The sequence below is a fragment of the Pleurodeles waltl genome, chromosome 6, assembly GCF_031143425.1.
Source record: "Pleurodeles waltl isolate 20211129_DDA chromosome 6, aPleWal1.hap1.20221129, whole genome shotgun sequence".
NCBI lineage: Eukaryota > Metazoa > Chordata > Amphibia > Caudata > Salamandridae > Pleurodeles > Pleurodeles waltl.
The window spans coordinates 893,575,799-893,603,549 of NC_090445.1; the positions used below are offsets into that span (position 1 = coordinate 893,575,799).

General features: G+C 42.3%; 1 protein-coding gene across 2 annotated transcripts in view; it reads right to left on the bottom strand.

The window, feature by feature from the left end:
* ADAM12 (ADAM metallopeptidase domain 12) overlaps window positions 1-27,751 on the bottom strand; it is a 2,697,358-nt gene that overhangs the window by 2,480,370 nt on the left and 189,237 nt on the right. For both annotated transcript variants that reach the window (XM_069239710.1, XM_069239711.1), the window contains exon 2: window positions 18,805-18,935. In XM_069239710.1, the coding sequence (XP_069095811.1) occupies window positions 18,805-18,935 (131 nt within the window). The remainder of the gene's footprint in view (window positions 1-18,804; window positions 18,936-27,751) is intronic.

The following is a 27,751-nucleotide window of genomic DNA, read 5'->3' on the forward strand; positions in this document are numbered from 1 at the left end:
GCGCGGCACTGCAAGCAGTGCTGCCCTGGTGGATGTGAAACCACTGGGACCGCCAGGCTGCCGGCTTGCAGCAGCCTGGTGGTGTCGGTGGTCTGTTGGCGGTGGGGCCGCCACCGCGAGTCTGGCGATCATGTGACCGCCAAACTTGTAATGACCACCTAATTGTATACTGTTTCTATTATTCATTTCATTTTGTGGTAATTCTGTGTTGTTCTTTTGGAGTGTTTAATGGTAAATGCATTGGCTAGATTGAGATTCTTTAGACGTTTTGGACAGCCTGTGTTGATTCTGTATTTCTATCATTTGGTCTTCCGCAGCATTATGTGACTTTAGCATTGTTAATTTGAGGGCAATAAATGTTTAAACTTTACTAAACTGGTGTGGTGATTCATGGCCACATAGGTCATGGTATGTATAAATTACTGACTCCACAATGAATATGCTGATTATTTGATGTTATATTTGATGATTATTGGTTCATATTGTCTGATCAGATGACCTCACAGTCCTATCTGTGCCAAACGATTTGAGTCGACCTCTAAGGGTAGTAAATTTCACTGCCCTATTGTGTGTCACCCTAGCCTGATATAGGAGGTCACACGCCCACAGTATCCCTGCTCTCATCTGTGTCTGCTTCCTCCTATTCTGTAATCTTTAGACCATGACCTTTCACCATAGGGGCACTGTGTGTAGACACCAGGTCTCCTCAGGCAACAGTGAGCTGCTGACTTCAGCTCTCGGCGTTATAGGCCCAATGAGGCCTAGAGCAAAGTGGCTTGACAACACAAATGCGTAACTCACACTACAAGACATACCACAAATGCTTGGACCGAGATGATATTGAGAAATTAAGCCTAGGACCAGATTCACCATTGTTTACTACATGGTTAGTCATAGGGTGTGCTAACATCTGTGCACATGTTTGAATGTATGCTCATGAAGAACTGATTTTAGATGTGTGTATGTGAACACATGTGACCAATTGTGTCTGTGGGATCAGGTGTAGTATGTACCTATTGAGTAAGATGCTAGCAATAGGCCACTTCATTCTAAAGGTGACACTCACATGTTGTGGTCCTGTCATGGTCTGGTCATTTGGTAATCTCTTGCTTAACAGTACCCCATCTTTGACATAGTGTGGGTATTTGTAGCAACATTCTGACTAACTCTAGAAAAAGGATTACAGCCCTGGTCTTTGTGAACATTCTTGATAAGGTCATGGTTATCCCTGGCCTAATACAGGCCCATTTTCGACATACTGTGAGTGTTCCTGACAAAATTCTAGCTATCATTAGAATACAAGTGAGTCATCCCTGACATATTTAGTGGACTCTTGAAAGTATTATGGCTATCGCCAACAAATTGGTGGCCCTGTCATACAGATGCCAACTTATCTATTACTGTTACTCGCACAATAGTATCACTCACTTAATGAGACAGGTTCCTAACATATTGAGAGCATTTTTTGACACCAGTTTGGCTAGCCCCAGCATAATGGTGGCTATCTGAATAACCTGATCTTTGCAAGATTGCGGCCATTTTTGCCATTATTGTAATGATCTGTGGTATAATGATGACCTCGGCATAATATGGCCCATCTTTAATATATTGTGAGTGTCTGAGACTGTAGCTGCCCATGCTGTAACAAGGGCCCTAGTATTATGGTCCAATCCGTCACATACTTTGTGCAGTCTTAACAAAACCCTGACATTTACCTACCTTATTGGTAGTGGAACTCACTGCTGCCAAATGTTGGTCATTCATGATGTTTGGTGTTGTTAAATTGGCATAAGGATGAGAACTTTTCTATATGTGGCAATAGTACATGAGATCAATCCATTTAAGTTAAAATCTGATGTCTGTGTTTGACCACATATTTATAGTTTAAGAAATTGTAAGGGTACTGTTTGTGGACAAATTTCTGAGATATTTGAGTGAATATTTATTCTACGTTTCAGATGCATATTGCTGATAATAATTCTTTAGTAACAGCGAGCACTTACTTGCATGGATATTCTGTAAAATGACTTCATAACATCCATGTATCTCTATTGCATATAGCTTCTAATAGTGACATTTGTATACATTTTGATTTTTTTGCAACCGGTCACCTCCAAGTACATTTTCTCTCCTAAATCTGTAACTAAGAATCTTCCTGAATAGGGTCAGTAGAAGTATGATATTTAATGGAGTTCAGGTGGGAACAAAGGTACTTTATATATTATTAAAATAAAAAAGTAAGTTATTTGTAAATGCATATAACAACCCTACTGTTGCCTCAGACCATCTAAGGGTACATGTACATATATAAGAGGAAGGGAGGACGTTCCAACGTTGTATTTTTGCCAGAGACATGGTGGGGGAGAACAAGGGGGAGAACCATGCAGTCATCCTGCAGTTGATAATGTACGCAAGCTATGACAAAGCTTTGAAAATTAATGTTAGAAATGCGGTCTCTAGTTGGCAGTCGGTTTTCACCCTGTCCAAGTAGGGACCCTCACTCTAGTCGGGATAATGGAGATACTCAGCTCAGATAAACCCTGCTCACCCCCTTAGTAGCGTAGCACGAGCAGTCAAGCTTATCTCAAAAACAATGTGTAAAGTATTTGCACATAACACACAGTAACACTGTGAAAACACTACAAAAGGACACCACACCAGTTTTAGAAAAATAGCCAATATTTGTATAAAACAAGACCGAATACAATAAAAATCCAACATACAGTAATAAATATATGAATTCTGCAAAGGTTACTAAAAAAATACAGCTCCTTGAAGTCGATAGCTCCACCTAGGACTATCACGGCGTTGTGATCAACAAGACTAACAGTTGAGTCTGGCCGCGGATTCACGGGTTAGCTACGGTGTCGGGAAGACCCGTAAACAGTACCTTTGGAATTGCAGGGTGTCGTGATCCTCGCAGTGAGCTCCAAAGAGCGGTGTCAGTTCCGGAGTTGGTGCGGGGGTCATTGGGCTCTTGAAGTCACACGTGCTGCTGATCGAACTCCAGGCTGATGAAGTCAGGAGTGTTGGCGTGGATGTCGTCGGGGCTGCGGTGCGAAGCGGGACAATGCGACAAGCGGTGCCGACAGGTCAAGGTGCAGGCAGCAGCTCGGTGACGGCATCCAGCAACGTCGGTGACACCAGGGCTGCAGTGTGAAGCAGGGCGGTGCGACGTGAGGTGTCACGTGGGCAGGGCGCAGGTAGCGATGTCGTTGTTGCTGAAGCTCTGTCGTCCATAGGCCCAAGCCGGGGTGCAGAATGGGACCGTGCTTTGTGGACCTCACAAGCGGGGTCCACAGGCCACGATGCCGGCAAGGATGCCTAGTGACGACACTGGAGTCGATGGTGCTGCCAAAGGTGGGCCGGGGCTGCGGTGTGGGACGGGATGGTGCTTCGTGTACCACACGAGCAGTGTCCACAGGCCACGTTGCAGGCAGCTGCGCCGGTGTCAGCAAGAGCGGCATCGTCAGGGATACCCAGGCGATGCCGGGTGTGGGGCCCACAGGTCGTGGTGTGAGCAGTGGCTTGGTGAAGTCGTTCGATGACTGCATCAGTGAGACCAAGGTTGCGGTGCGAAGCGGGGCAGTGTGGCATCATGCGGTGTCGCCAGGTCACAGTGCAGGCCAGCGGCATCGTTGACGGCGTTGCAGTGGTTTTTCTCCATGAACAGCACAAAACACACAGTTCCCAGTGTTGTACGAGGATGAAACTGAAGTCTTTAATATCCCTGAAACTTCCAACAGGAGGCAAGGTCTACTCCAAGCCCTTGGAGAACTTTCTCAAGCAGGATACACAGCAAAGTTCACCCTTTGCTCTCTTTTCAGGCAGAAGCTGCAACTGCAGGCCAACCCAGCAAAGCAACTCAGCAAAGGGGTAGTACTACTCCTCCAGCTCTTCAGCTCTTCTCTTTGGCAGAGGTTCCTCTTGATTCCAGAAAGATTCTAAAAGCTTGGGGTTTTCGGTCCAATACTTATACCCTTTTCTGCCTTTGAAGTTAGCAAACGTTAAGGCAAAGTCTCAAGTGTACGTAAGATCCTTCCTTGTCCAGGCCTGGCCCCAGACACACACCAGATGGTTGGAGACTGCATTGTGTGAGGGCAGGCACAGTTCTTTCAGGTGTAAGCGATCACTCCTCCACCACTCTAGCTCAGTTGGCTCATCAGGATATGCAGGCTACACCCCAGCTCCCTTAGTGTCACTGTCTAACGAGAGGTGTAAACACACCAACTGTCATACGGACCAAGACAGGGAATCCACAAACCGGCAGAGTCACAGAATGGTTTAAGCAAGAAAATGCCTACTTTCTAAAAGTGGCATTTTCAAACTGACAGTCTAAAAACCATCTTTGCTAAAAGATGTATTTTTAAATTGTGAGTTCAGAGACCCCAAACTCCATATTTCTATCTGCCCTCAAAGGAGATCTGTGCTTTAAAGTGATTTAAAGGCAGCCCGGTTGTTAACCTATGAGAGAGAGATAGGCATAACAACAGTGAAAAACAAATTTGGCAGTATTTTGTCATTAGGACATTTAAAACACACAAGTACATGTCCTACCTCTTAAATACACTACACCCTGCCCCTGGAGCTACCTAGGGCGTACCTTTGGGGTCCCTTACATGTATAAAAAGAGAAGGTTTGGGCCTGGCAAGTGGGTATACTTGCCATGTCGAATTGGCAGTTTATAACTGCACACAGACACTGCAGTGGCAGGTCTGAGGCATGTTCACAGGGTTACTTATGTGAGTAGCACAATCAGTGCTGCAGGCCCACCAGTATCATTTGATGTACAGTCCCTAGGCACCACTACTGCAATTTACCAGGGATTTACTAGTAAATCAAATATGCCAATCATGGATAAACCAATCACCAATACAATTTACATAGGGAGCACTAGCACTTTAGCACTGATCATCAGTGGTAAAGTGCGCAGAGACAATAAACTAGTACAAACAGACCTGAAAAAATAGGAGGAAGAACGCAAAACATTTGGGGATAACCCGGCAAAAAGGGCCATTTCCAACAATTAGCAAGAATCTGTAGAAAGTGAAGCAGGTCTTAGTAACGTGTCAGGGCAGAATGTGGGGATCAAACTGAATAGGTCCGTCATGAAGATAACTGGAGTCCCAATAGGAAAAATCACCATTATTGATAGCTACCCCATTTACAATGAGTGAATATCCATGTTTTTAACAATAAAATGTATTTGCATTTCTAATGATTATGCAAAACACTTAGAATAAACAAACTAGCAAGCAGCAGCAGTTATACATAATATGTTACATAAAGGACAATTGGAAATATTAAAAGGAATTATCATGTTAGTATATAGTTTTCACATTCACAGAAAGGTTGACTCCCTGCAATAGAGAATGTTGTATTAGAAGATGATTTTAAGAGATCAGGTTTAGCTGGAAACGATCTTGCCTTTGTTCCAAGATCTTCATGTTTCTGGGGGTACCCCCATGCCTCAACAGGTTTTACAAGAAACATGCATTTGCTCATTCTCCTGAGTCAACCTTAACATGCAGGGGGAAATCACAGGCCTTTCACGGTTGAGTAACATGTTTCTGTGCCAGGACAAGCCCTAAATTTATGAGGGATTCGAGATTGTGATTAGCATTCATCCCATTCTGTGTGTGTACTAGTGACGCCTGGGAAGACAGCGGGAAACACCAACTCAGTGCTTTAAACAGAGAATCAAATACTTTACCACAGAATAGTTAAATGACTGGGCATTCCCAGATTGTAGGAAAAAGTTCCTACTTCCACATTACACCCGAGGCATGTTGACAAGGAATTCCTACCAACATGCTACAGTTTGTTTCAGGAGAAGTAAACTCTGTTTATTTATTTGAATTTACATGAAAATATGGAAACCTCCCTGGGAGACATAAGCTGAGGTCGCCACTCCTCTCCGTCTTGTTACCCACATCTTCCTCCCATGCCTCCTGCAATTTATTTAACATGGTTTCTAATGGGCTGAAGTCAGTGACAGTGCCCGATCCACATAGGTTAGGTATAATAGTGTGCCTCGATTGAAGACAACGGAAAAACTGCAACTTATGCTGTTCAAAATGATCTTCTAGTTCTGAGAATGGCAAGGGTCGAAGAGGTATGAATTTCTGCAAACTTCCTGGTGGTTCACAGTAAGGGGTTCCTACAAGGAGGAAATCTTATGAGTGGAGAAAAAAAGTGTCCACTTGCACACAGGGATGGCTTTCCACAATGCAGATTTCCACGGTGTGTACAACTGTCTAAAAGTGGCATTTAACATTCTTAGTAATATGCTTGGAAAGCTCTACCCATTCCCAGGGCTACTATTGCAAGCGTAAATGAACTATTTTTTTGAAAACTGAAACACAATGTTTCTCATTTAAAATGTGCATGTCCGCATAGTTTGTGATTATAGTTTGCAAACATATGAATAAGCAACCAAGGGGGTTGTTAGTTATGTGTGAATGACCGCAGTAGGTCGTCCCTTCCCTACGAATATATTCCAACATTTATTTTTGCTATCCTTTTCTAAAATGTTTTTTTTTTTTTTAACCTTTTGATAACATTTCAGTTGTCCATCATGGGTCATTCAGTCAATGCAGCAAATCTCTCTCACATGTTGCTACTCTGAGAAACCAGTAAATAATTTGAGCTGCCCGCTGGGGAACAATTCTCCAGTTACCGGCTACGCTATGTGTAGCTAGGTGTTGCAGGTCAAGTCCCTGTCACCAGTCACTGAAAATGCAATTTCATGTGGCTTCAAAAAATCTACGCGGTACCTGGGCAGTTATTGCTAGAGTAACAGATATTGCGGTTTGACGACGGTGTAGTCTGAAGTTCCCGCCATTTGGCAATAGCGCTCACCCGGAGGCCCCTTAGCCGACGTTTACTTACTCTAGAAAATCAGTGAGAAGAAATAAGACATTACACACTGAAGCAGGTTCTGCATTTCACCACTTGCAGCAAATAACCTAACGATGTGGAACGTTTAGTTTGCTCTTAGGCTCGAGCAACGTGTTACTCCTGCCTGCCCATGATGGGAAAATATGCTGAAAGCTGCAAAACGGTGCAGTTACACTGCCAGGCAGGCTAAGGAAAGGGGATCAGACATAGGCTAAAATATAGCGTTTCAGTGACTCCCGCTGGCAGAGAGCGGCGGCTCCCAAAAGTTGACCTTTGTTCAGAAATGTATGCAAAGGGCTGCACTGACCTTCCAATCAAATGCCACAGCAAAGAGATAATCTACACAGAAACCTAAATGGTGAACTGATATTGGTAAACACTGGGTGCGGTGCTCACACAGCAAAACATTTTTAACGACATTAAATAAAACAGTATTCGAATGTGACAGGGCGATGTCACTGATTGGTTGGCACATTAGGCCGGAGGTCCCCGGTAGCAGGTTATCCTGGTGGTGTGTGAGCATTTTTACGATGCATTCAGTGTGAGACTAGAATGCAGCCAGTCAAAGGTTACTGCAAGTCTTGCAGTCCTACAATTTAACATGTCTGGTTGCAATAAAAGGTGTTAGGCAGCAAATCAACCACGCGACAAGCTAAGAAGAAACCTAACAGCCACTCTGAGATTCTTTTTATTCTCTACATTCTTGGAATGGACAGTCTTGTCATGTGCCCACTTATCAGATCAATTTTAAAGACGGAAAGAACACTAGGACTGTCAGTTAAAGAAGCCAACTAGTTTCATACTGCCAATGCAACACCGGCCACAGTCAGATCACAAACACTGACAAAGCCAATAGGTGTGGATTTTATGTCAAAGTATGAAAACATTGGCACGCACAAGTGATGTTGTGGTGGTAAAGGTGCTGCTAATAAGCATTGAAGTGGTAATGGTGGTGGCAGTGCTTTTGATAATGGTTGGTAATGGTGGGGGGTACGGCAGTGGTAGGTGTTTAATAGTGTTGGTAGTAGTGTTAATAGTTCACACTTCAGTTCTGACCTAAACATTTAAAAAGGATATTGAAGTAAACGAATAAAAGAGAATTGCTTTCTGGATGGAGATGTGAGATTTTTTAGATGTAAAATAGCCCCTCACTCATTGCTAAGAAAGTACTTCCATAGGAGTAGAGTGATTCACAAAACAAACAATAGCATGATGTGACAGAATAATATTCTCCAGAGTAGGGCCAAAGGCCGCTCTCTATGTATATTTGAAATAACTGACAAGAATAAGTCATCAGACAGCAGTACTGTAAAGCAAGACCTTCAAATTATTGCATACTATAAAAAGGCACTGTTCATCTGCTATTGCCCAAGGGCCAGATTCACAAAGTTAGATTTTTAAACGTTAGACATGACTACCTTCAAAATATATTTCAAGGTTCTAAGTTTATAAGATTCCAGGAATGCTTAAGAAAATGCATGTTATCTGTATACTTCTTCCAACACATACACGTAATATTCACCCATGTGGAATTTTCATGGTGGGAAATTCTATACATGTCAGTGTAGTACACAGATGATTGTGTGGATGTAATCTTTTCCCTTACCCTTATAGGCCAATTGAAAGGTGTTCCCAGGGCCGGATTGAAAACCAAAATCAGCCCAGGCTCAATTAAGCTCATGCTACAGCAGATTGCAAGTAGAATGGGGTCATGGTTGGGTCGTAGCAGTCCATTCAGCGCTGAAAGCAGGACACTAGCCTGCGTCCTGTATCATGGCCTGTCCAGCTATAGGTATTCCACTTAATTCCCATCTTTTGGCAATGACTCGAAAACGTGTCCCAATGACAAGGCAAGGTCATATCACACTAAGAAACTGGAAGGAATCAAAGCGCCACCTTGAGATTTGATTGTAGAGACAGAGGTAAAAAAACATGAAGTGGGAAACTGGCGACAAACAAGTGGGAGAGGTCAAAGGTCAGGTGTTGTGCTTTAATGTCAGCATTCTGTGAATTGTTATTTCTAAATATGAAAAATCCTGCCTTTTTTGGTCTCAGAGTGTTGGCAAGCTTGTGTCAAGGCAGAGTGTGTCAAATGCTCAGTAAGGGCAATCCAGCAAATCTGATTTACAGTTCATGCACTGGAGATCGGTTTCTGCCGAAACCCGTGTTGTGGGGTGCTTTCCTTAAACATGTCTGGACTAGTCTTAAATTCCAGACGGCAACATTTTTTTTAGATCATTTAATGTTCACAGGCCTTCTGTGCATTCATAACACTCAACCTTGTGCTCGCACATCTTCTCATCTGCAATGGCGAGGAGTGGGATGTCTTCTAAATATATTATTGATTGCACAATGCTACAAATTAATCATTATCAATTTCCCATTACATTGCATTTTAATTCAAAATGCTCCACCAGACACATTATTAGGGAAAATAACATCTAATCGAAGCTGAAACACATTTCATTGAAAGTGCTTTGAAGCCTCTCCAGTTATGGTGGTGGTCTGTGGAGGTGGCGATGAGGGTAAACATCATCATTTGCCAGGTATTTTTTTTATTTTCACTTAAACATGACATATACAAAAAAGGCATGTCAGTCCAGGACTGACTGTGTGGTACACAATGCGCCAACTTATCCTTAACTGGGTCGCAAGGCAGTAAGGTAACGAAAAAGTTGCACTGACCATGACAAGTGGTCTGATGTATCCTCGGTGAATTAAAAGCACATAATGAGTTGTTTAAATAGATGTTAAGAAAATGGTTAGCCAATTTTCAGCCAAGGTCAGTAATGGTCATCATTTAGGAATTAATTCCATTCATTACCGCACTAAACTATTGTGAGTAAGCCTAAATATTATTGGGAAGAAAACTTTAAAAGAGTTACTCTATTCCCCTCCTGACAATACGGAAGATAATGTTATATTGCACAAGTATTAAGTGACTCTTCACTCTTAAGTTGTTTTAAATTAGGGAGCTTCATTAACTCACGTGTAATCAATGATTGCAATCACCGGGCTACAGAGTTTGTGAAAGTCTTCTTTCCACTCCATTAGCTGCAATTAGTGTTGAATCACTTCTGGGCGTGTGATGATTTAAAATTAGGGCTGAAGAGCAGAAGCCGCTAATAATTAAAATGTCAAGGGCACTCCTATCTCTAGTGCTACTATTCCCAACGCAAGTGGGGGCTACTGGTATGATTCGCCAGCTACTCTGCATAAGCCGCACCAATGAATCAACTAGAAAGCCAATATTTGAGGGCACCCTGCTGAGTGCAGAGTCCCATGAAAAGGCATGGCAATCTTTGGGTTAAAACTAACACAACTCCTGCATCTCACAATTATTCAAAGATTCTCTATAAAGGTGCTTTTAGCAGCTCAGCATGGTTTTAGTATTTAGTGTGATAGTTCTAAAGGCAATACTGTTTTTGCAGTATTACATCACGAAATTCTCTCTTACATTTCCAACAATTGAGTTTTAGTTTTGGCACGCGGTACTTGTACTGTTCTGATGGGAGCTACAACGAGTTAGTCCCATGCCCCTCGGAACCGAGCACTGAAAAAGATGGGGATGCAAACAGACATTGATGTGTGAAGAATCCCCCTGGAAATGCACTGGCAGATGTATACTTTACAACCAGGCATTCTAACAGCAAACACCAAAGCAATGAGCAAATGATAACCCCGCCCCCCAACTCTGTTTTTCACACTAACTCAATAATAGATTTTAAAACTAATATCTGTACCTTGAGGTAATGTTCATGAGGTAGAATGACAGCGATTGGCTGAGCTTTCAAATTTATCACCCATTAAAGGAAATGTAACATGCTTTTACTCCGATGCATGCCCAGGCTCAGCATTTTGCCTCCTTTTTATAAGTTGTCAACATATATTCACAACTGCAAATTTGCTGTATTTCTGTCCCCAAAGATTTTCTCAGAAGTCTGCAGCCAGCACTGTTGAATGCTGTTTCGCTGTGAATATCATTGGCACGTGGCCTATTTACTGACAAACGCTCAGACATGGGCCCCAGAGCTCTCTGTGGCTTTAAGGACTCGCAGTGAGTTTCTGCGATGAGCCTTGATGATAAAATTAAAATTATACTTTTTTCCTACAGTGGTTCATATCGCCATTCAGTCATTTCTAAGCACAATGTAAACAAGTGTTAGTGTTACCAGTCGTGTGTCGCAGTGCTTAAAAGGGGTGGGGCGGGAGTGGCACGACGGGGAGGGAAGGGGAAGGAGGGGACAGGGGGAGGGAATAGCGGGGGATACATTATATTATTAATACAAAAAAATTAAAGACTTCCCTGATCCGCCGACCTGCGCCTCTCTCCTTTCTAGCGTTGCTGCAGGTACAGGCTACCAGCCTGCCCTGCGCCAATCCTGACACAGCTCAAAGCAGCATCAGGATTGGCTGGAAGAGCCCAGCCAGCGTGAATCCAGGCAGACTGGGAGTCTGTGCAGGCTCTCGCAAGCCCGGCAACGAGACTGCGAACTGCGCATGTGTGTTTGGCCAGCCCAAGATGGATGGCCAAATACACATGCGCTCACTCCCCCCTCAGTGCACGTTCACCCCGTAGCCCAACCCCTTTCAGAATGTAAGGATAATATACATAGCTTATTATGCTTTCATTCTGAAAGATTTGCAGCTTCTGCTGTTGGCAGGGGGGCAACGCTCCTCCGCCCTTATGGAGGAGCCGCCATTGAGTATTATACAGTAAAACATCATTTCCTTTACTGAAATAAATGTACTCGTGAAACAGAGTGGGCTTAGCAGGCCTTGCCAGGATAAGAGTTTGGGAGCTACATAGTTCAGCGAGCCACCCATCATGCTAAAAATGCATTTGTGGGGCGGCATTTTCCCTCCCATAGGAGACCCGGACTTGCACTTTGTGATGCTGTTTGATGCCTGCCTGGAATATCACAGAGATCAAAACACATTGGGATGGAATATGGTCTTGAGTACTCACCAGGGATTTCAGTTAACTATCACTCCATTTATAATTTTTGGTTGCTCAAAACAAGTTGATTTGAAGCATTAACTAATTAATGAGCACACACTAACTGGTATATGATGTACGGAGTAGCAAGAATATACCGTGATGATAATCACAAGAGACCCAAAAGCGAAAGTATTGGAAGTTGATATTACTACTATAAGGGCAATGAGCAGAAAGGGGAAAATTGTCGTTTCAAAATGTCAAAATCTATTAAAAAAACAAGTTTACATGCACAAGTAGAAAAGCGACATTCTCTAGTACCACAAAATATTATTGCTAAGAATGTGAAACTTATTGCTAGGGACTAGGCAAGGACTATATGGTGTGCTGATGTGTAGAACATTACTAAACAAGTGCCACTCTGCTAGAAGCTCTCTTTTGAAAGTAAATAATCTGAAAGATGTGACATAGCATTTGTTTTTTTTCAAGTGATTTCAGAAAGGCACAGTCATAGGAGAGAGTGAGCTAAAATTTAGAAGATTTGGTTTATCTACAAGCGTTAATGATAAAAACATAGAAAATATCTGTCAAAACCTTCAGGAAGGATTCACGTAAAAAAGGCTTGAGACGTTAAGAGCAAAAGTGTGCGTAATACAGAAGCAAATGACAGCCCAAAGTAGCTTCAACAAGAGGTTCTAATATTTATACTCCACGTGGGCAAGCACACGCTGCAAGTGGGCTGACAACACAGGGTCGGCTCCTCTGCTAAGGCGGAGGAGCGTCGCCAATGTCGGATTGAGATAATAATTAGGTCCTGGCAGTGACAAAAAAGTGGTCCTCAATCCTGGATGGTGCCCTCTCACGAAACGATATTATCAACTAATTTTTAGAGAATTAAAAAAAAAAACCTCTGAAAGCTTGTAGAGCAAGTACCATTGGCGTAAACTAGAGCCACAACATCTGACGAGTCTAGAGATGCCACCTGGTGACTTGGTAGGAAAATAAGGAAAAGCACCCAAAGCTAGATTTTTTTCCTCTGATCACTTTGTGCTTTAAACAATAGTCATAAGGCAGATGCACTTAAAAATATGTTCTAAAGCTGCTATATGACTGATAGTTAAACTAAACAAAGGCACAACATCCACATTATAAATAAATGCAGATTTTTTATACAAAGAGTCCTCTTTATCTTGCTCTGGCCTTTACAAAATCTTAAAACATACTCAATTAGCAGTTTCTTTATTTTTTTGATTATTTTATGGCTTGAATGGAGCCCAAGGGCATTAGAGGAATTGATTAGTTGATTAGTTACATTACACAAGATACCTTCTTTTTAACTTAGAGTGATTTGCCCATCTCAAGATGTTGAACTGATGCCGGGACTCATCGAACATAGTTCCCAGTTTGAAAGGGGAGAGCACTGACCTTAACTCCATTCCACTGCTCCTCGTGAGGTCCTGCACACCAATCATGGTGCTGTTTTCATGCTGGTGACAGCAGTGTCGTGACTGACAGGGAGCCTGAGTTCAGTGCAGCCAGGAAGAGGAAGGGGACGAAGGGGAGACAAACGTGTCTTCCCTAGAAGGTAAGTGGTTTTCTTTTTCTTTTTTTATTCTTGTTATTATTTTTTCCAAATGCCCCTGCCCCATCCTGCCCCGCCATCCCTGTTCAGTGGCAGCCACCACTGTCAGAACATGTAGACCTCTTAGTGGGATAACAAAACTTGCGGCAACTGCCCTCTTCCCTCAAGTTAGGCTGAGGGACCGCCAAACGTCCTTTCTGCTGCCAGCACGAAATACTGTATATTTCAAAATCCATCAACATTGAATAAAATGTCTATTTTTGTGCATTTCATGCACAAATTCATACATTATAAACTTTCTATGTATATGCTGCTGTTTTCTGTGCCGTCTGTTTGCACTGTTGTGATTGTGTGGTTTTATACAAACACTTGTACTACTGTTGCAGCACAGGCTCACCTTCATGCCGATGTCAAATGCCACATGAAGTAGCTGGTCCAGGGCACAGGGCACACGGCACATTCACCCCTATCTTTATACATTTCAACCTGAAGAGCTACTCTTGCTCCAAGCCCCATCCTAACCTGGCTACTATATATGAAAAATACTCCTTCAAGTATGCACAAGGTTAACAATCTGGAAGTCATCTGTGTAATAGAGCTATAACTCCTGATGCATGTCAATACCTTTGCACAGTGCACCTACTTCCCATGGGGTCTGCCACTGTCCACTCCCAATGCAAAGTGTGGTCCAGAATGACTCAATTTCTCAGGGAAGATCTCTCATCTTTGCTCACACAACATAACTTATGTTGGGCTCATCCGAATCTCTAGCAATACTTAAGATGGCTCAAAATCTTGCAGTTTGACTACAAACTATCTTCAATCACCCCTCTGACTACCTAACTAAAGCAAGCCCTAGAGTGGCCCTCAATGAAGGAACAGCAGTCTTAAGACATCTGCTTAACCCACAAAGCACTCCACAGACTTCAACTTGATTAACTCTCCAAAGTGTTCTTGCAAAACCAGGAGTCTTTGACTGTCATACCTGATGATCAGAAGGTCACTGTACACCCTTGGCTTACAGACTAGGGAACCCCTTCCTAGAATGCACCTGAATCCAGATCTCAAGAAGTTCAAAATAGTCTTGAAATTCCAGTTATTGCAATCTCACTGTAGACATTTGTTAATATGTGTGGTATATTTTGTGTTCCGTGTTGCATCCATACGCCAGCCCACGCTCTTTCACCACATTGTTTGTGTGAAATTGTATTTTTTATGACACTCTTGGCTAGTAATCATAGCTATAAGTAGTACATGTTTTTATTGTTTATATGTAATTCGTATTCCCTCCTGAATTTGTCACCGTATTTGTAGCACCACAGTTCAATTCAGGTTTCAGTTTCTACAATGCTTCACTGTGGGTCACATGTAACAGTGGATAATATATAGAATAATCAACCTCAGCTTAAAACTGCTTTGCCTTGTAGCTCATTGGTCAGCACCTCCCAAATTCCAGTCGATTCTTCTGATCAGTTGGAGTCTTGCACCACAACACACATATAATACGTGGAAGGAGTAGGACCACCAGTTCCTCCAGCCCAGCGGGTCTACCTGTAGCCCGCTGACATTTAATGGTAACCCACAGGGAAGGAAAGGGCTGGGTGGTCCATTTCGGTCACTGTTGCAACCCACAAAAAAAGCTGGCAAACAACTCTTCAGCACAACAAATGAAGTTCTGGTGGATTAAGGTTTTTATGGTTTTGCCATCTTTCGAGCTTACGTTTCTGACCTCTGTAATATGCTTAACTGTGAACGAGGTGTTCTCTCAAATCGTGGTATTCTCAACTCCCAGCACAGGCTTTATAGCAATGTTACTCTGCCAGGCACAGCAAAACAACACCAGCAACAGTTTCAGGGTGAATGGAGGCATTCATTAAGACTATCCCACTGTAGTTGTTTACTTATAAAAATAATTATATCAAACAGTTCACTTAAGCAGACTTCGCAGTAAGGCTCGGACAATAATACGCTTAAAAAATGTAACCACAGCTAACTTACAATGAATAAATGCCATTATATGAATCACTACCAATTCCGCATGGGAAAATCTCTGTTTCCTTGACATTGCAGTTTATGCTATAATAAGAGCAACCTCTCATGACTAAACATAGAATCATGCGTGCCTAAAAGAAAGTCAGTAACAAACTGTATGTAGGTGACCTCATGGCAGTGCACATACAAGGATGGCTTCCCTCCGACACAGCAGTTAGACCTTACAGAACATGGATTATTTGTGGAAATGTCACGCTTTGCACACACATGCACAAAGAGAAAATACATTGGGTACCATAATTGAACCCTCTAAAGCAATACCAGTTTAACTTGTAACAAAATACATTTTCTCACAATCTTTCGAATATTTGAATTCAAATACTGAAGCTTAAATTCATGTTTCCAGAATCCCTGTCTTTTGGATTTCAACCCCTAAATAAAGACATGCTTGCTTGAAACTAACAACGTTGTATTGGCATTATTATCTAAATAAGAGATGGACTATATGCAGAATGGGGCGGTCAAACTATAGCCCACAATCTATCCAGAAAGTGTTCAGCACCACCAACGTTTGCAACATGCCGCCATACCACCACCTAATGTTCATCATCAAGACGTCTACCAACTGCCACCAATTATGTCAAGAATCTTTATTGATTGGGATAGTGGTCGAAATAATGACCCAAACAAATTGGCACACACATAAAAGACCCTCTCCTGCTTGATTCCAAGCAGCAGGGCTTCCCCATTCTAACATTTTAAATATGTGTGTTTATAAACGTGAAACAGGAGTAGCTCTGGCCAGAAAATGAAGTGAGCAGGTCTGGAGATAAAGTTTTAGTGTTGCTAAAACTGTGACAACATTTACCATTAACTTTGAGGAGATGGCTGACGGTCTGAAAAGTTGTGCTTGATTGAATCAGATCATTCTTAAATCACCCTTCGCATCATGGAAAGAACGGGTTATTTTCTGTTCTCATTAATTCACGTTACATGTGGAATCCTATGTGTTAAGTTTAAATATATCCGCCTTTTAGTGTGATTGGCAAATTATTGGATTATGCAATAACTACGTACATCAAAACGAAAGGCATCACAATTAAAGGTATGTGGATTTTACCCATTTATTAAAACTCGGATCTCCTAATTACTCATTTAATTCTTAAATATGTTATTAAATAAAATATATAATGTGTAACTGTAATATGGTCCATTGAGAGGTTGTGGTCAGCAATGTAACAAGGATGCCATGGGCCCTGGAGCTAGCACGGAAAATGTCTCCTATGATTGCCGTTGGGTAGCAAATATAGTAATTGTCAGAGTGTAATGAGCCCTTCAGGGCTCCGAGCCTGGTGTTTATTTGCACCTGGAGGACTAAAGGTGCAACGCCCCTGGTTCTGGAGACGTTTACAGACAACGAGGCTGAAGGCAGAGTGGTTTATAAATGCCATGAGAAGCCCAGCAGGCAATTTTAAGACCATACTAATCATTACCTGTTATCCACCTTATATATTACATGATTCGTAAATCTATTTTAGTGCTCTTTCGAAAGATTTAGAGCATTTGAGGGCCATCCATTTTGCATTCATTGTTTGCCTGAGATTACAGCTATGACTGTCAATGTTTTGAGGAATGTGTGTGTTATTGGGGATAATGTGTTAACATAAAAAAAAAAAATTATGCACCAATGTGCAGTAAGTCAAGTTTTAAATGGAACCCATTTTGAGAGAAAATTAAAAGAGTGTTTGTCTTTTGTGGTAGATTGAGACTATGGAGCACGTTTACAAAGACATATAAAAAAAGAAAAACATGTATACATTTTAGCCAATATTGTTCTGCCTTTACTGTTTATTTTCACAAACTGGGCAGGATGCATTGGTTGATGCACGTGTCAAGGATAGGCCTCCAAGTGTTAGTTATCAGGTGTGCTTATTAATGATCAAAGAGTAGCACTCATTGTGAAAACATTTTTTACAATCATTGAAAGAAAGAATAAAAGCTGTGCTAACCATATATTTAACATTTTTATTTGCTTAGGGATGCTAGAAATTTGGTAAATTAATTCTGCACTGTTAATTATGGGAAAATAATTCACAGACTTCTTTTCAGTGAAATCCGCCGCTGGCACATATTCAATGGGAACAGTGAAAAGGGACAACCTCCATATGTACTCACAATATCCAAAAACATAATTGCCATCTTGGTGTGATGACGATAACATAACTTGCAATAGCAATTCATTACAGTATGTGAAACCTACAGCCTCTTATAACTTCCTTGGTTTGTACAATCAACATTGACTATGGCCAATACATGTTATGTGGAGATGTTGACAGGTTGGAGAGAGAGGGGTCTACTGGAATGGAAGGAATATCATTCCGGCACAAGTTATAGTTTATTCAGATAAGATTAAGTATGGCTTTGTGTGGGCAAAATGTGAGCCTAACTGTAATGTCCCTGTAACCTTGTTTTTTTAGTGAATTTCTATTTTTTTTAACGTAAAGTAATATATAAATTATAGCGTTTGCCCATGTGCGGTGGGGGTTGGCTGAAGGGCCTGGCCTCAGGGCAGGCCCGGAGCCTAACCACCCACATACACCCAACATCACGCTGTGCACGGTCAAAGGCCATGCGTGGCAGGGCTATGGTGTGTGAGTAAGTAAATTTTTTTTTTCTCTCATTGGGATTTGGATCTGCATGCCTAGATATACAAATGTAATTTTCCTTTCATAACTCCAAAACTACTGATTGGATTTACCCCAAATAACAAAAAGGGCTCTTTCTGGACCAAGTGCTAGCTTTCTGCCAAATTTGGTGTAATTCTATCTAGCGGTTCGGGCAGAAGTCATGTCTAAAATCCCTAGGGGAAATTGCATAGGGAAAACATGTTTTAGGACTCACCTTTTTCTCGGGCCTGCTTCATGGATCACACCAAAACTTTCCACAGAGCACCTATAATGACTGGTGTACTAGTTTTGAAAAGTTTGTGAAGATTCGCCAAACAGTGCCAAAGTTATAGGCAAAACAAAAATAGCTTTTCCTGTAGAAACTAGGTCCTATCTATAACTACCTACTAGCTATTGCCAGTAAGTAATATTTATATATATAATAATAATTATACAGTAACTGCACATTACACTTAATTGTAGAGATAATGTATATAAAAAGTAGCATGCAGTCAGCTGAAGCCTAGGAGGAAAAAGTGAAAAGGGGCTTCTACAGGGTAGGTCAGACATACTGGTCTTGGAGAATGAACAGACTGTGTTTAGTGTGGGCTTGAAAGTGGAAAGGCAAGCTTCGGCTCACCCTTTTCTGGGGAGGAAGTTCCAGTGGGCACGTGGCTTAGCTGTTTTCAGACATTGACAGATAAATGAACATAGCAATCACTAACCTTTAAATAGATGCCACTTAGCGGTACCCAATCTTGTCCATGCAGAAGATGTGGGACTATTATTTCATAGTCGGAGTATTTTCTGTGCACCTGCTGCCTCAATGATTCCAGTTTGCCATTCGATGTCTCTCCTACAGAAAGGAAACACATCCAGTCTTTTGGCATATACATACAATAGATAAATGCAACATATTTATATTTCACACAATATTACAAAATACCTTGAAGACAATCTTCTTTAAGTTTTGAGGCAAGAGGTTATACATTAACTCATTTATGGTATGGTTAGTCATTATACAAGTGCCCTAAAACTTCACTTGCACAATAGATTTTATAAGTATACGAAGAAACAACTGTCACAAAATGATTTACTTTTACATTATATTTGTTACAGTAAATGTTTATCGAAAGCTACATCTGTTACTTTACTCTAGATTAATGGTTTGTGAAGCAGACACATTCTTGTACCAGTGAGCTACAGAGTAACGTGGGATCACCTACATTCTCAAAAGCATTATTGACGGGGTTCCTGGTGAGAGCTTCCCAACACTCCCTTGCAAACGGTCAATCAACACACCATGCAATAGGGATACTGAAGTCAAATGAGTTAATACACATATGCTTTAGTATGTCCAACCAAAAAGAAACAGATGGAAATGAAATGTAGCACTTACATACTTGGAAGGAAATATGGTCTGATTGCATATGTTATAAGATGTTGAAGGAATCAATGTATGTATTGGCAGTGCCTTCGCTAATCATTTACTTGTGCCTAAAGAATATTGGCAAAACCAGATGTAAACCCAAATCATTTGTTGATTAATATTGCCATGAATTAAAGATTTTTTTTTACCCATGCAGACCACTTGATCTCTCCTTCATCAAGGTAGGCCATTTGCAATCAAGATTCTAGTGCTCACAATGGAGATAGATTACAATGATGTTTGTCTGGTTCGCCCCAAAAGAATGCATGCATAAACCGTAGATGTGTGCTGAATGAGCTACTTGTGTGCAGTCTTTTGGGAGCTTTAGAACCCCTCTCCTGCCAATCCCCTTGATGGCATACTAGTTGCCTAAAAATTCTCCTAATGTCCTGACTGGACGTTATTGTTGTGAGGACCCCTTTATTAGTTACGTTTCAAGGCTTGAGCTCTTTTACATCCATATGCATTTTATTCACGTTTTATTTACATTTTTAGCAAGCCTGCTTCTAGCAATTCTTTAAATATATTTTATCAGTTGCTTCTTCTAGGAAGGCAAGGTTTACACTGCACATTTAATCAGCCATTGTAAAACATGCAATCTGTACTTTATCCAAGGCTGCCATGTGTGGTACATGATATGCTAACTTGTATTACCAGCCCAGGAGCCACTTCTATCTTAGAGGCAGAGCATTTAAATCAGAACTATTTACTGTATGATGCATTGGTTTATCATATAAACAACACATAGACCCAAGGAGGGTAGAGGGAATTCCGGTCATGACCTCCCTGGGCCACGAACCACATGACAGACAGCTTTGCTGAGCCTGGTGAGGACTCTTCAGCTTCCAGAGAGGATTGCCATCTAGACAACAGGCAGACCCCTGCTATTCTATTCAGGTATTTGGCCAGGCCTAATACCTTAGTTCAGGCCATGCAGAAGGGTTACAACCATTAGGCTCTCCGTTTTAGATATAGGGTTTGATAGGAACATCTAGGTCCTCTAGAATCACACAACTTGGTGAGGTTGTTCATCTTCTTCACTTGTAATATTGGTTACTGTGCTCTGTGTCATCAGTCATATTATAGCAGCACATGCTTTTCACACTAGAATGTGTCTTCTTTAATAAAACCACTGAAATCCAGTTCACACTTTGTGTCTTGACTTGGCATGTGTGAGTAACTAAGTGAAAGGCATGTGATCTGTTTCCACAACTTCCCTGAGGAGTCAGTGTGTCAGATTTGGGATGCCACAAATCACCTTTCACACTGCCAGGCTTGGAGGCTTGGGTGAGGCACTGAGAACTAGCCTGTAGTTTGGCTGACAGCTCCCAAAGTAACATGAGCTGTACAAAGTCTCCCCCATTTGGTGATACTGCTGTCCTAAACATGCAGTTTTATTGCCAAAATAGGAACCGTAAAACAGTATGGTGAGCAGAGGGTCTATGATGAAATTCCATCAGTATAAGTACACATATTGTGGCAGCAAACCGCAGAAAGCACACAGTGGAATGCAAACCACTAACAGTATGCAAGCAGTGGTAATAGAACATGACCAGCAGTAAACTGCCACAAGCAGATGGTGTAGGAACAAATAGAAAATACATAACTTATAGTTCATTTCTCACATCTTTTCTGGCTGACTATTTTTTCCCACTATTGGTGGATAGTATGCATGAGCAGTATAATATAATGTGAGGTAGATCTGGTGGATCAAGGAAACCAAAAGTGAAACTACACACAGCCACTGCTGAGCAGACTGTCAGCTTTGAAAAAGCTCAAAATACGAGCCTGACTTACTGACCACAAAATGTCACTTTAGTATCAGCTACAGCACTTATTAAGCTGCCTGCACCACCATTACCAGGTACAGGAGAAACGCCACATGCAAGTTATTTGCAAGTGGTGTGGCAACATCCTACAGCAAATAACCTCAAACCCCCACAATAACCAGCCAACAGCAATAAGAACAACATTGGCAAAGCTAATAACTCTTGCCTGGAGTAGAGTGCCATGGCACAGAGTAAAGTATCATGGCATAGAGTGGTGTAGAATCGAATGGCATAGAGAGGTGTGTGTTGAGTGGACTGGTGAAGAATGAAGTGGAGTCGAGTAGAGAGGAGTGGGGGAAAGTGGAGTGGCAAGGAGTGGAGTGCTGCAGATTGGAGTCACGTAGAATAGAGTAGTTTAGAGTGGAGTGCTGTAGGGTAGAGTAGAGTAACAAACATCTGTGGAGCAGAGTGGAATGACAAAGTAGAGGGATGTAGAGTGGAGTGGGGCAGAGTGGATTAGAATAGAGTGGATTGAAGTGGCATGGAGTGGCACAGAGTGGATTCTGTGTAGAGTGGAGTGCAGCTAAGTGGAGTGGAGCAATGAACCTTTTAAAAACAGCTGAGTGCACACCCAACATACACATGTTTGTGCCTGCTTGAAGCCAGCAGTGCACAGAATCAAAATGAAGAACAGATAATATGCTTGGAAGCAGTGGAATACAGAGTCAACATATTTAACACTCAACCTTCTTATATACAGCAGTGTGCAGAATCAATATTGACACTGAGGCAGCATGGAACAAACTGGCCACTAAACCTGTTTGAGGCCAGTTGACTAATGAATCATCATAGATAAACAGGAGCCCACTTTCAATTAAGGGAAAGGTGAACATGGAGAAAAATGAATCTGCTTTAAATCTGGTGAGCGCATAATCAACAGATGCAACATTGAGAATGCTTCAAGCCAGACTAGAAACAATACAGACAACGTTAAAGTTGTTTGAAACAAACTGAATGCACACTCTGTATGCGCACATTGAACCTGCTTGAGACCAGCCTGCACAGAATCAACACAAAGAATATTGAACATGCATCAAAACCAGTTTAAATGAGAATCAGTCCACTCAACAGTGAATCTGCTTAAACTTATATAGTCCAAAACTCCACATGACAACAATGAACATAATTGTAAGCAGTTAAATGCAGAATCAATCATTGTAATATGGAATCTGCTTAAAAACAGTTGAGAGCAAAAATAGCATCTACTTGAATCAAGCAGAGTACAGAATCAAGATGAACAACACTGCAGATGGCTGAAAACACTAGAATTTAGAACCACCATTGTAATTTGTGCAAAGCCACTTCACTGAAAATTTATCATGGGCAAAAGTGAGCCTGCTTTAATTCATTTGAGTGCAAAACAACCTTAACTGTTTGTTGTTTTTTTAATCTGTTTAACATTTTCTTGGGAAAGAGTGCATTTAGAAGACACCAATGAACCTGTGCATAGCTAGGTGAGAGAGGAATCAATATAAACAACACAGAAACGGTTTGAAACCAGCTGAGTCTGGAATCCATACAGACAACACTGAGCCCACATATTCTCAATTCGTGACACACAAGTAAAACATTCTGCAAAGGAAAATCTGTATGAAATGGTTTGACTGCATACACTGTGGAGTGGATGGTTAAGGCAGACCCCTGCCTCCCATAGGCCTATCCTATTACTTCCCTGTTTACCAAGATTACTAACCCTCATCCTATCCTGCACTTTCAGAAATTCACCCAGAACCCATGTTCTCTATCCTCCCATGTTCAGCCCTCACTGTTTCATATTTAGCTTCACTTTCACAACTGATGGGCAGATGCTTAATACAGGACACAATGAATTCACTATTAGAACACACAAGGTCAAAATACCCATAAGGCTGTCACTTCATTATTTTGCTCTGGTCCCCTTCTTCCCTCATTCACGGTCACTCTTATCAAAGCCTCCAGTATACAATCTTGAAACCAGCAGAGTACTCAATCAATTGGACAACAATTAACTTTTCTGAATTTCTGAAGGCAACTGAGAGTCAAATCAGCATCAACAATATTGAAGCTGCTTGAGTCCAGTATTGTGCAGATTCAGCATGAACGACATTGATGGTGCTTTAAAATAGCTGAGAGCAGAAAGAATGCATAACGTACTTGAAAGTAACTGCATGCAAAATGAACATGTGCTGCACTGAGTCTCTTTGAAGCCAGCAGTGATCAGAATCAACACATACAACACAATGAACCTGCATAAAACAAGCAGAGATATGAATCACCATGAACAACACTGAACCCACTTGAAATCAAAAGAGTGCAGGGACAATCTGCAGTGCAATGAACCTTCTTGGAACCAAAAATATGCAGACTCACAATTGGCAACGTTTGAACTTCTTTGAAACCAGTTCTACTCAGAATCAATGTGGACAGCATTGAACCTACTTAAAAACAGTTCAATGCACAATCATGAATATGATTGAAATTAGTTCAGAACAGAATCATGATTGCCACCAGTGAACTTACTTAAAACCAGTTTAGAGCAGAAGATCAGATTAGAGTTGTTAGAGTGAAGTGGCATAGGGAAGAGTGTGTAAAGTGGAGTGAAGTGGCGTAGAGGGGAGTAGAGTGGCATCAAGTAGAGTGACATGGAGAACAATAGCATAGAGAAAAGTGGCATAGAGTGGAGTGTCATGGAATGGTGTAGAGTGGAGAGGCGTAGAGTAGACTGGAGAGGTGTAGAATAGAGTGGTATAGAGTGCATGGAGAAGCAGAGTGGTACAGAGTAGAGTAGTATATAGTGGAGTGGGATACTGTAGAGTATAGTGGCAGGGAGAAGAGTAGCATAGGGTGTAGTGGCATGGAGTAGAGTGGCATAAAGTAGACTTGTGAGAGAACAGGGCTGATTGCAGAGGCCCCCTAACTTTTTGCCCACATTTTGCACTTTTTGCTGGTGTTTTCCTGACTCTGATGGTGCCCTGGGTACTGCTAACCAGTCCCAGGGCCTGTGCTCTGTGTAAAATCAGTATGCAAATTAGGCTAATTATAATTGGCTAAGTCAACCTACCAATAAGTCCCTAGTATATGGTAGGGCATGGAGGTTTAGGGACCTCAGCATAGGTAGTGCACCCATAGGTGCACTGCTGAGGTGCCCAGTGTCATTTTAAAGGCAGGCCTGCCTTGCTGGCTGCTTTTAAAATAAAGTTATATGCAAATTCGACTTTGGAACTAAAAGTAGTTCCAAAGTCTTAAACTATCTTATTTTTACATATAAGTCACCCCTAAGGTGTGCCCTATGTGCCCCTAGGGCTGGGTGCCATGTAACTATAGGCAGGGACCTTATAAAATAGTTTTATAAGCTCTGGTGAGGTAGAAACAGCCAAATTAGTTTTCCCTCATTGTAGTGAATGGCCTTCATAGGCTAGAATGGGGAGACTTTATTTTAATTGTAAAAGTCCCCTTAAATGACAGATACTAAGAGTTTGGTATCAAATTAATTGTTATAATAAATCCCACAACTTCCAGTTGTTGGATTTTATATAACTTGTTCAGGTAAAGAGTTTTAAACTTTACCTGAAAAGTTGACAATTTCAGCCCTGCATTGTTTTTGCTGCTGTGCTCTGATTGGCCAGCCTCTGGCAGCCTGGCCAGGCTGCCTTGATGAGGTGTGAAGTGGCCTGGCTTCACACAAAGGAATGTGCTTGGGGGAGGGAATCTCCCCTCAGCAGATGGTGAGGCAGGAAGGGGGAGGGCTGCCAAACTGGCCTTCAAAGGCAGAGGACATTTGGAGCAACCCAGCAACACCCTCACATCCTGCAACCCCAGACAACTAGGTGCCCCCTTGATTAGATTAGGAGAGGACAGGAGAGGGGTTGATTTTTAGCCACACCAGTGGGTGGGCTCAGCCAGATGTAACCTCCAAAAATAATTTTCAGTCATGTTGGATTTTTGAAGGATGTTGCCTCCTGGGATTGATTTTTGCCACACTTCCCAGGAAGTGGTCATCAGAGGTGGAAGGACCCAGCGCCTGATTGGAGAATCAGGACCTCCCTGTTTTTCACCCAGGAGCAAGGATAAAACTGGCAGACCTGCACCCACTCCTCAGATCCGCATCAGATTCCAACAAGGAAGAACCAAAGGAGAAGAAGGACTGCCCTGCTGGACCTCTGGCCTGCACCTGGAACCTGCACTCAGAAGGACTGCACCAGCTGCACACTTGGGCCTCACCACAAGAAGGACATTGCCTGGCTTCAACTGGTTCAAGGAGGGACTCCCTGTTTGCTACAGGTGAAAAATTGCTAACCAGAGTCCCCTGCACCAACTCCTGAAGAAATCAACCAGCTGACCACTGTCCAGTGGCCAAAAAGGAGTTTGCTCCAGGTGCATTCTGGGAGTTGTAGTCCACACCCCCAAGATTCACGACAAAGCTTCTGGACCCTTGGGGTGAGCTGTGGATCCTAAAAGAACCTTAAAGGAGCATCTGGGAGAAGATCCAGAAGTTTGGAGAACTTTTGAAAAAAAGCTCCATAGAGGGACCGACCCGCCTCGGCAACTCTAGCCGGCTTGCCTCAACCGTGACCCGGCCAGATTTGCAGGTTCGTCCCGTTGAAGAAAATCTCAAAAAAAGTGACTACGTCCGAACCTACAAAGTTGACTGGGACCTCCCAGCCAGCGTATCCGAGGAGGGCTGCAAGGACGTCGGATCAAGATCCAGGTTTACCCTGGTCGAAGGATTTTCATCTAGAAAAAAACGAATAAATCCGAAGGTAAAAATCTCCACCCAGGATTCCCGCGACGTGTATCTGGAGAAGAGTTCCAGGAGGTCAGATTGGACTGGCAGGTTCGTCCCACTGAAGAAAATCTTCAGAAAAACGACTGAGTGCGAAGGTAAACTTTTGACTGAGGCCTCCCGTGGCCTGCAACCGAGCCGGGCTCCATCGCGGTCGGCCTTAAACTTTGACTTTGCCCCGGTCGAGGTGCAACCAGATGACCCGATTGGCGCTTTTTGTTTCTAGGCGCTAAAAAAACAAGAATTCTTTAAAAATTCATATCTCCGGTTCCCCTTATCCGATTTTATTAATTTTTGTGCCATTTTAAAGATAACAATATAATATATTTTCATAAATTGGTTTTGGATTTTTCAACTGTTTCCTGTGTTTTATTTAATTACTGTTGTGTCATATTTGAATGCTTTATACTCTGTCTCCTAAGTTAAGCCTTGACGCTCGTTGCCAAGCTACCAAGGGTTGAGCTGGGTTTAATTTACTGAGACCTAACTGGACCTAAGTGGAGGTTAGTGGCCTATTGCTAAGTGTAGGTACCTACCTGACTTACCAATAACCCATTTTCCAACAAGACTGGAGTGGCATAGAGAAGAGTTGTGTAAAGTGGCTTGGAGTGGCAGAGAGTGGTATGGAGTGGAATAGAATAGAGTGGCATATAGTGGTGTGGAGAAGAGTGATGTGGAGTGGCATAGAGTGGAATGGAGGGACATAGGGTAGAGCGGCGAAGAGTGGATGTTGGAAAATGGGTTATTGGTAGGGCAGGTAGGTACCTACACCTAGCAACAAGCCACTAACCTCCACCTAGGTACAGTTAGGTCTCAGTAAATTAATCCCAGCTCAACCCTTGGTAGCTTGGCATCGAGCGTCAAGGCTTAACTTAGGAGACAAAGTGTAAAGCATTCAAATATCACAAAACAGTAATTAAATAAAACACAGGAAACAGTTTAAAAATCCAAAACCAATTTATAAAAATAGTATATATTTATATCTTTAAAATGACACAAAAACGATTAAAATCGGTTCAGGGGAACCGGAGATATGAATTTTTAAAGAATTATTACTTTTCTAGCGCTTAGAAACAAAAAGCGCCAATCGGGTCATCTGGTTGCACCTCGACCGGGGCAAAGTCAAACTTTCAGGCCGACCGCAATGGAGCCCTGCTCGGCTACAGGTCGCGGGAGGCCTCGGTTAAAAAGTTACCTTCTGACTTAGTCTTTATTTTGAAGTTTTTCTTCACCGGGACGAACCTGCCAGTTGAATCCGACCTCCTGGAGCCCTTGTCCGGATACGCGATGTGGGTTTCCTCGGTGGAGACTTTTACCTTCGGACTTAGTCGTTTTTTCGAGATGAAAATCCTTCGACCGGGGTAAACCTGGATCTTGATCCGACGTCCATGGAGCCCTTCTCGGATACGATGGCTGGGAGGTCCCGGTCAACTTTTTACGTTCGGACTTAGTCTCTTTTTTGGATGTTTTTCTTTACCGGGACGAACCACGAAGTCAGGCCGGGTCGCGGTTGAGGCAAGCCGGCTAGAATTTCCGCGGCGGGTCGGTCCCTCTCTGGAGCTTTTTTCCAAAAATTCTCAAATCTTTTCCAAACTTCTGGGGCTTCACCCAGATGTTCTTTTAAGGTTCTTTTGGGGTCCACAGCTCACCCC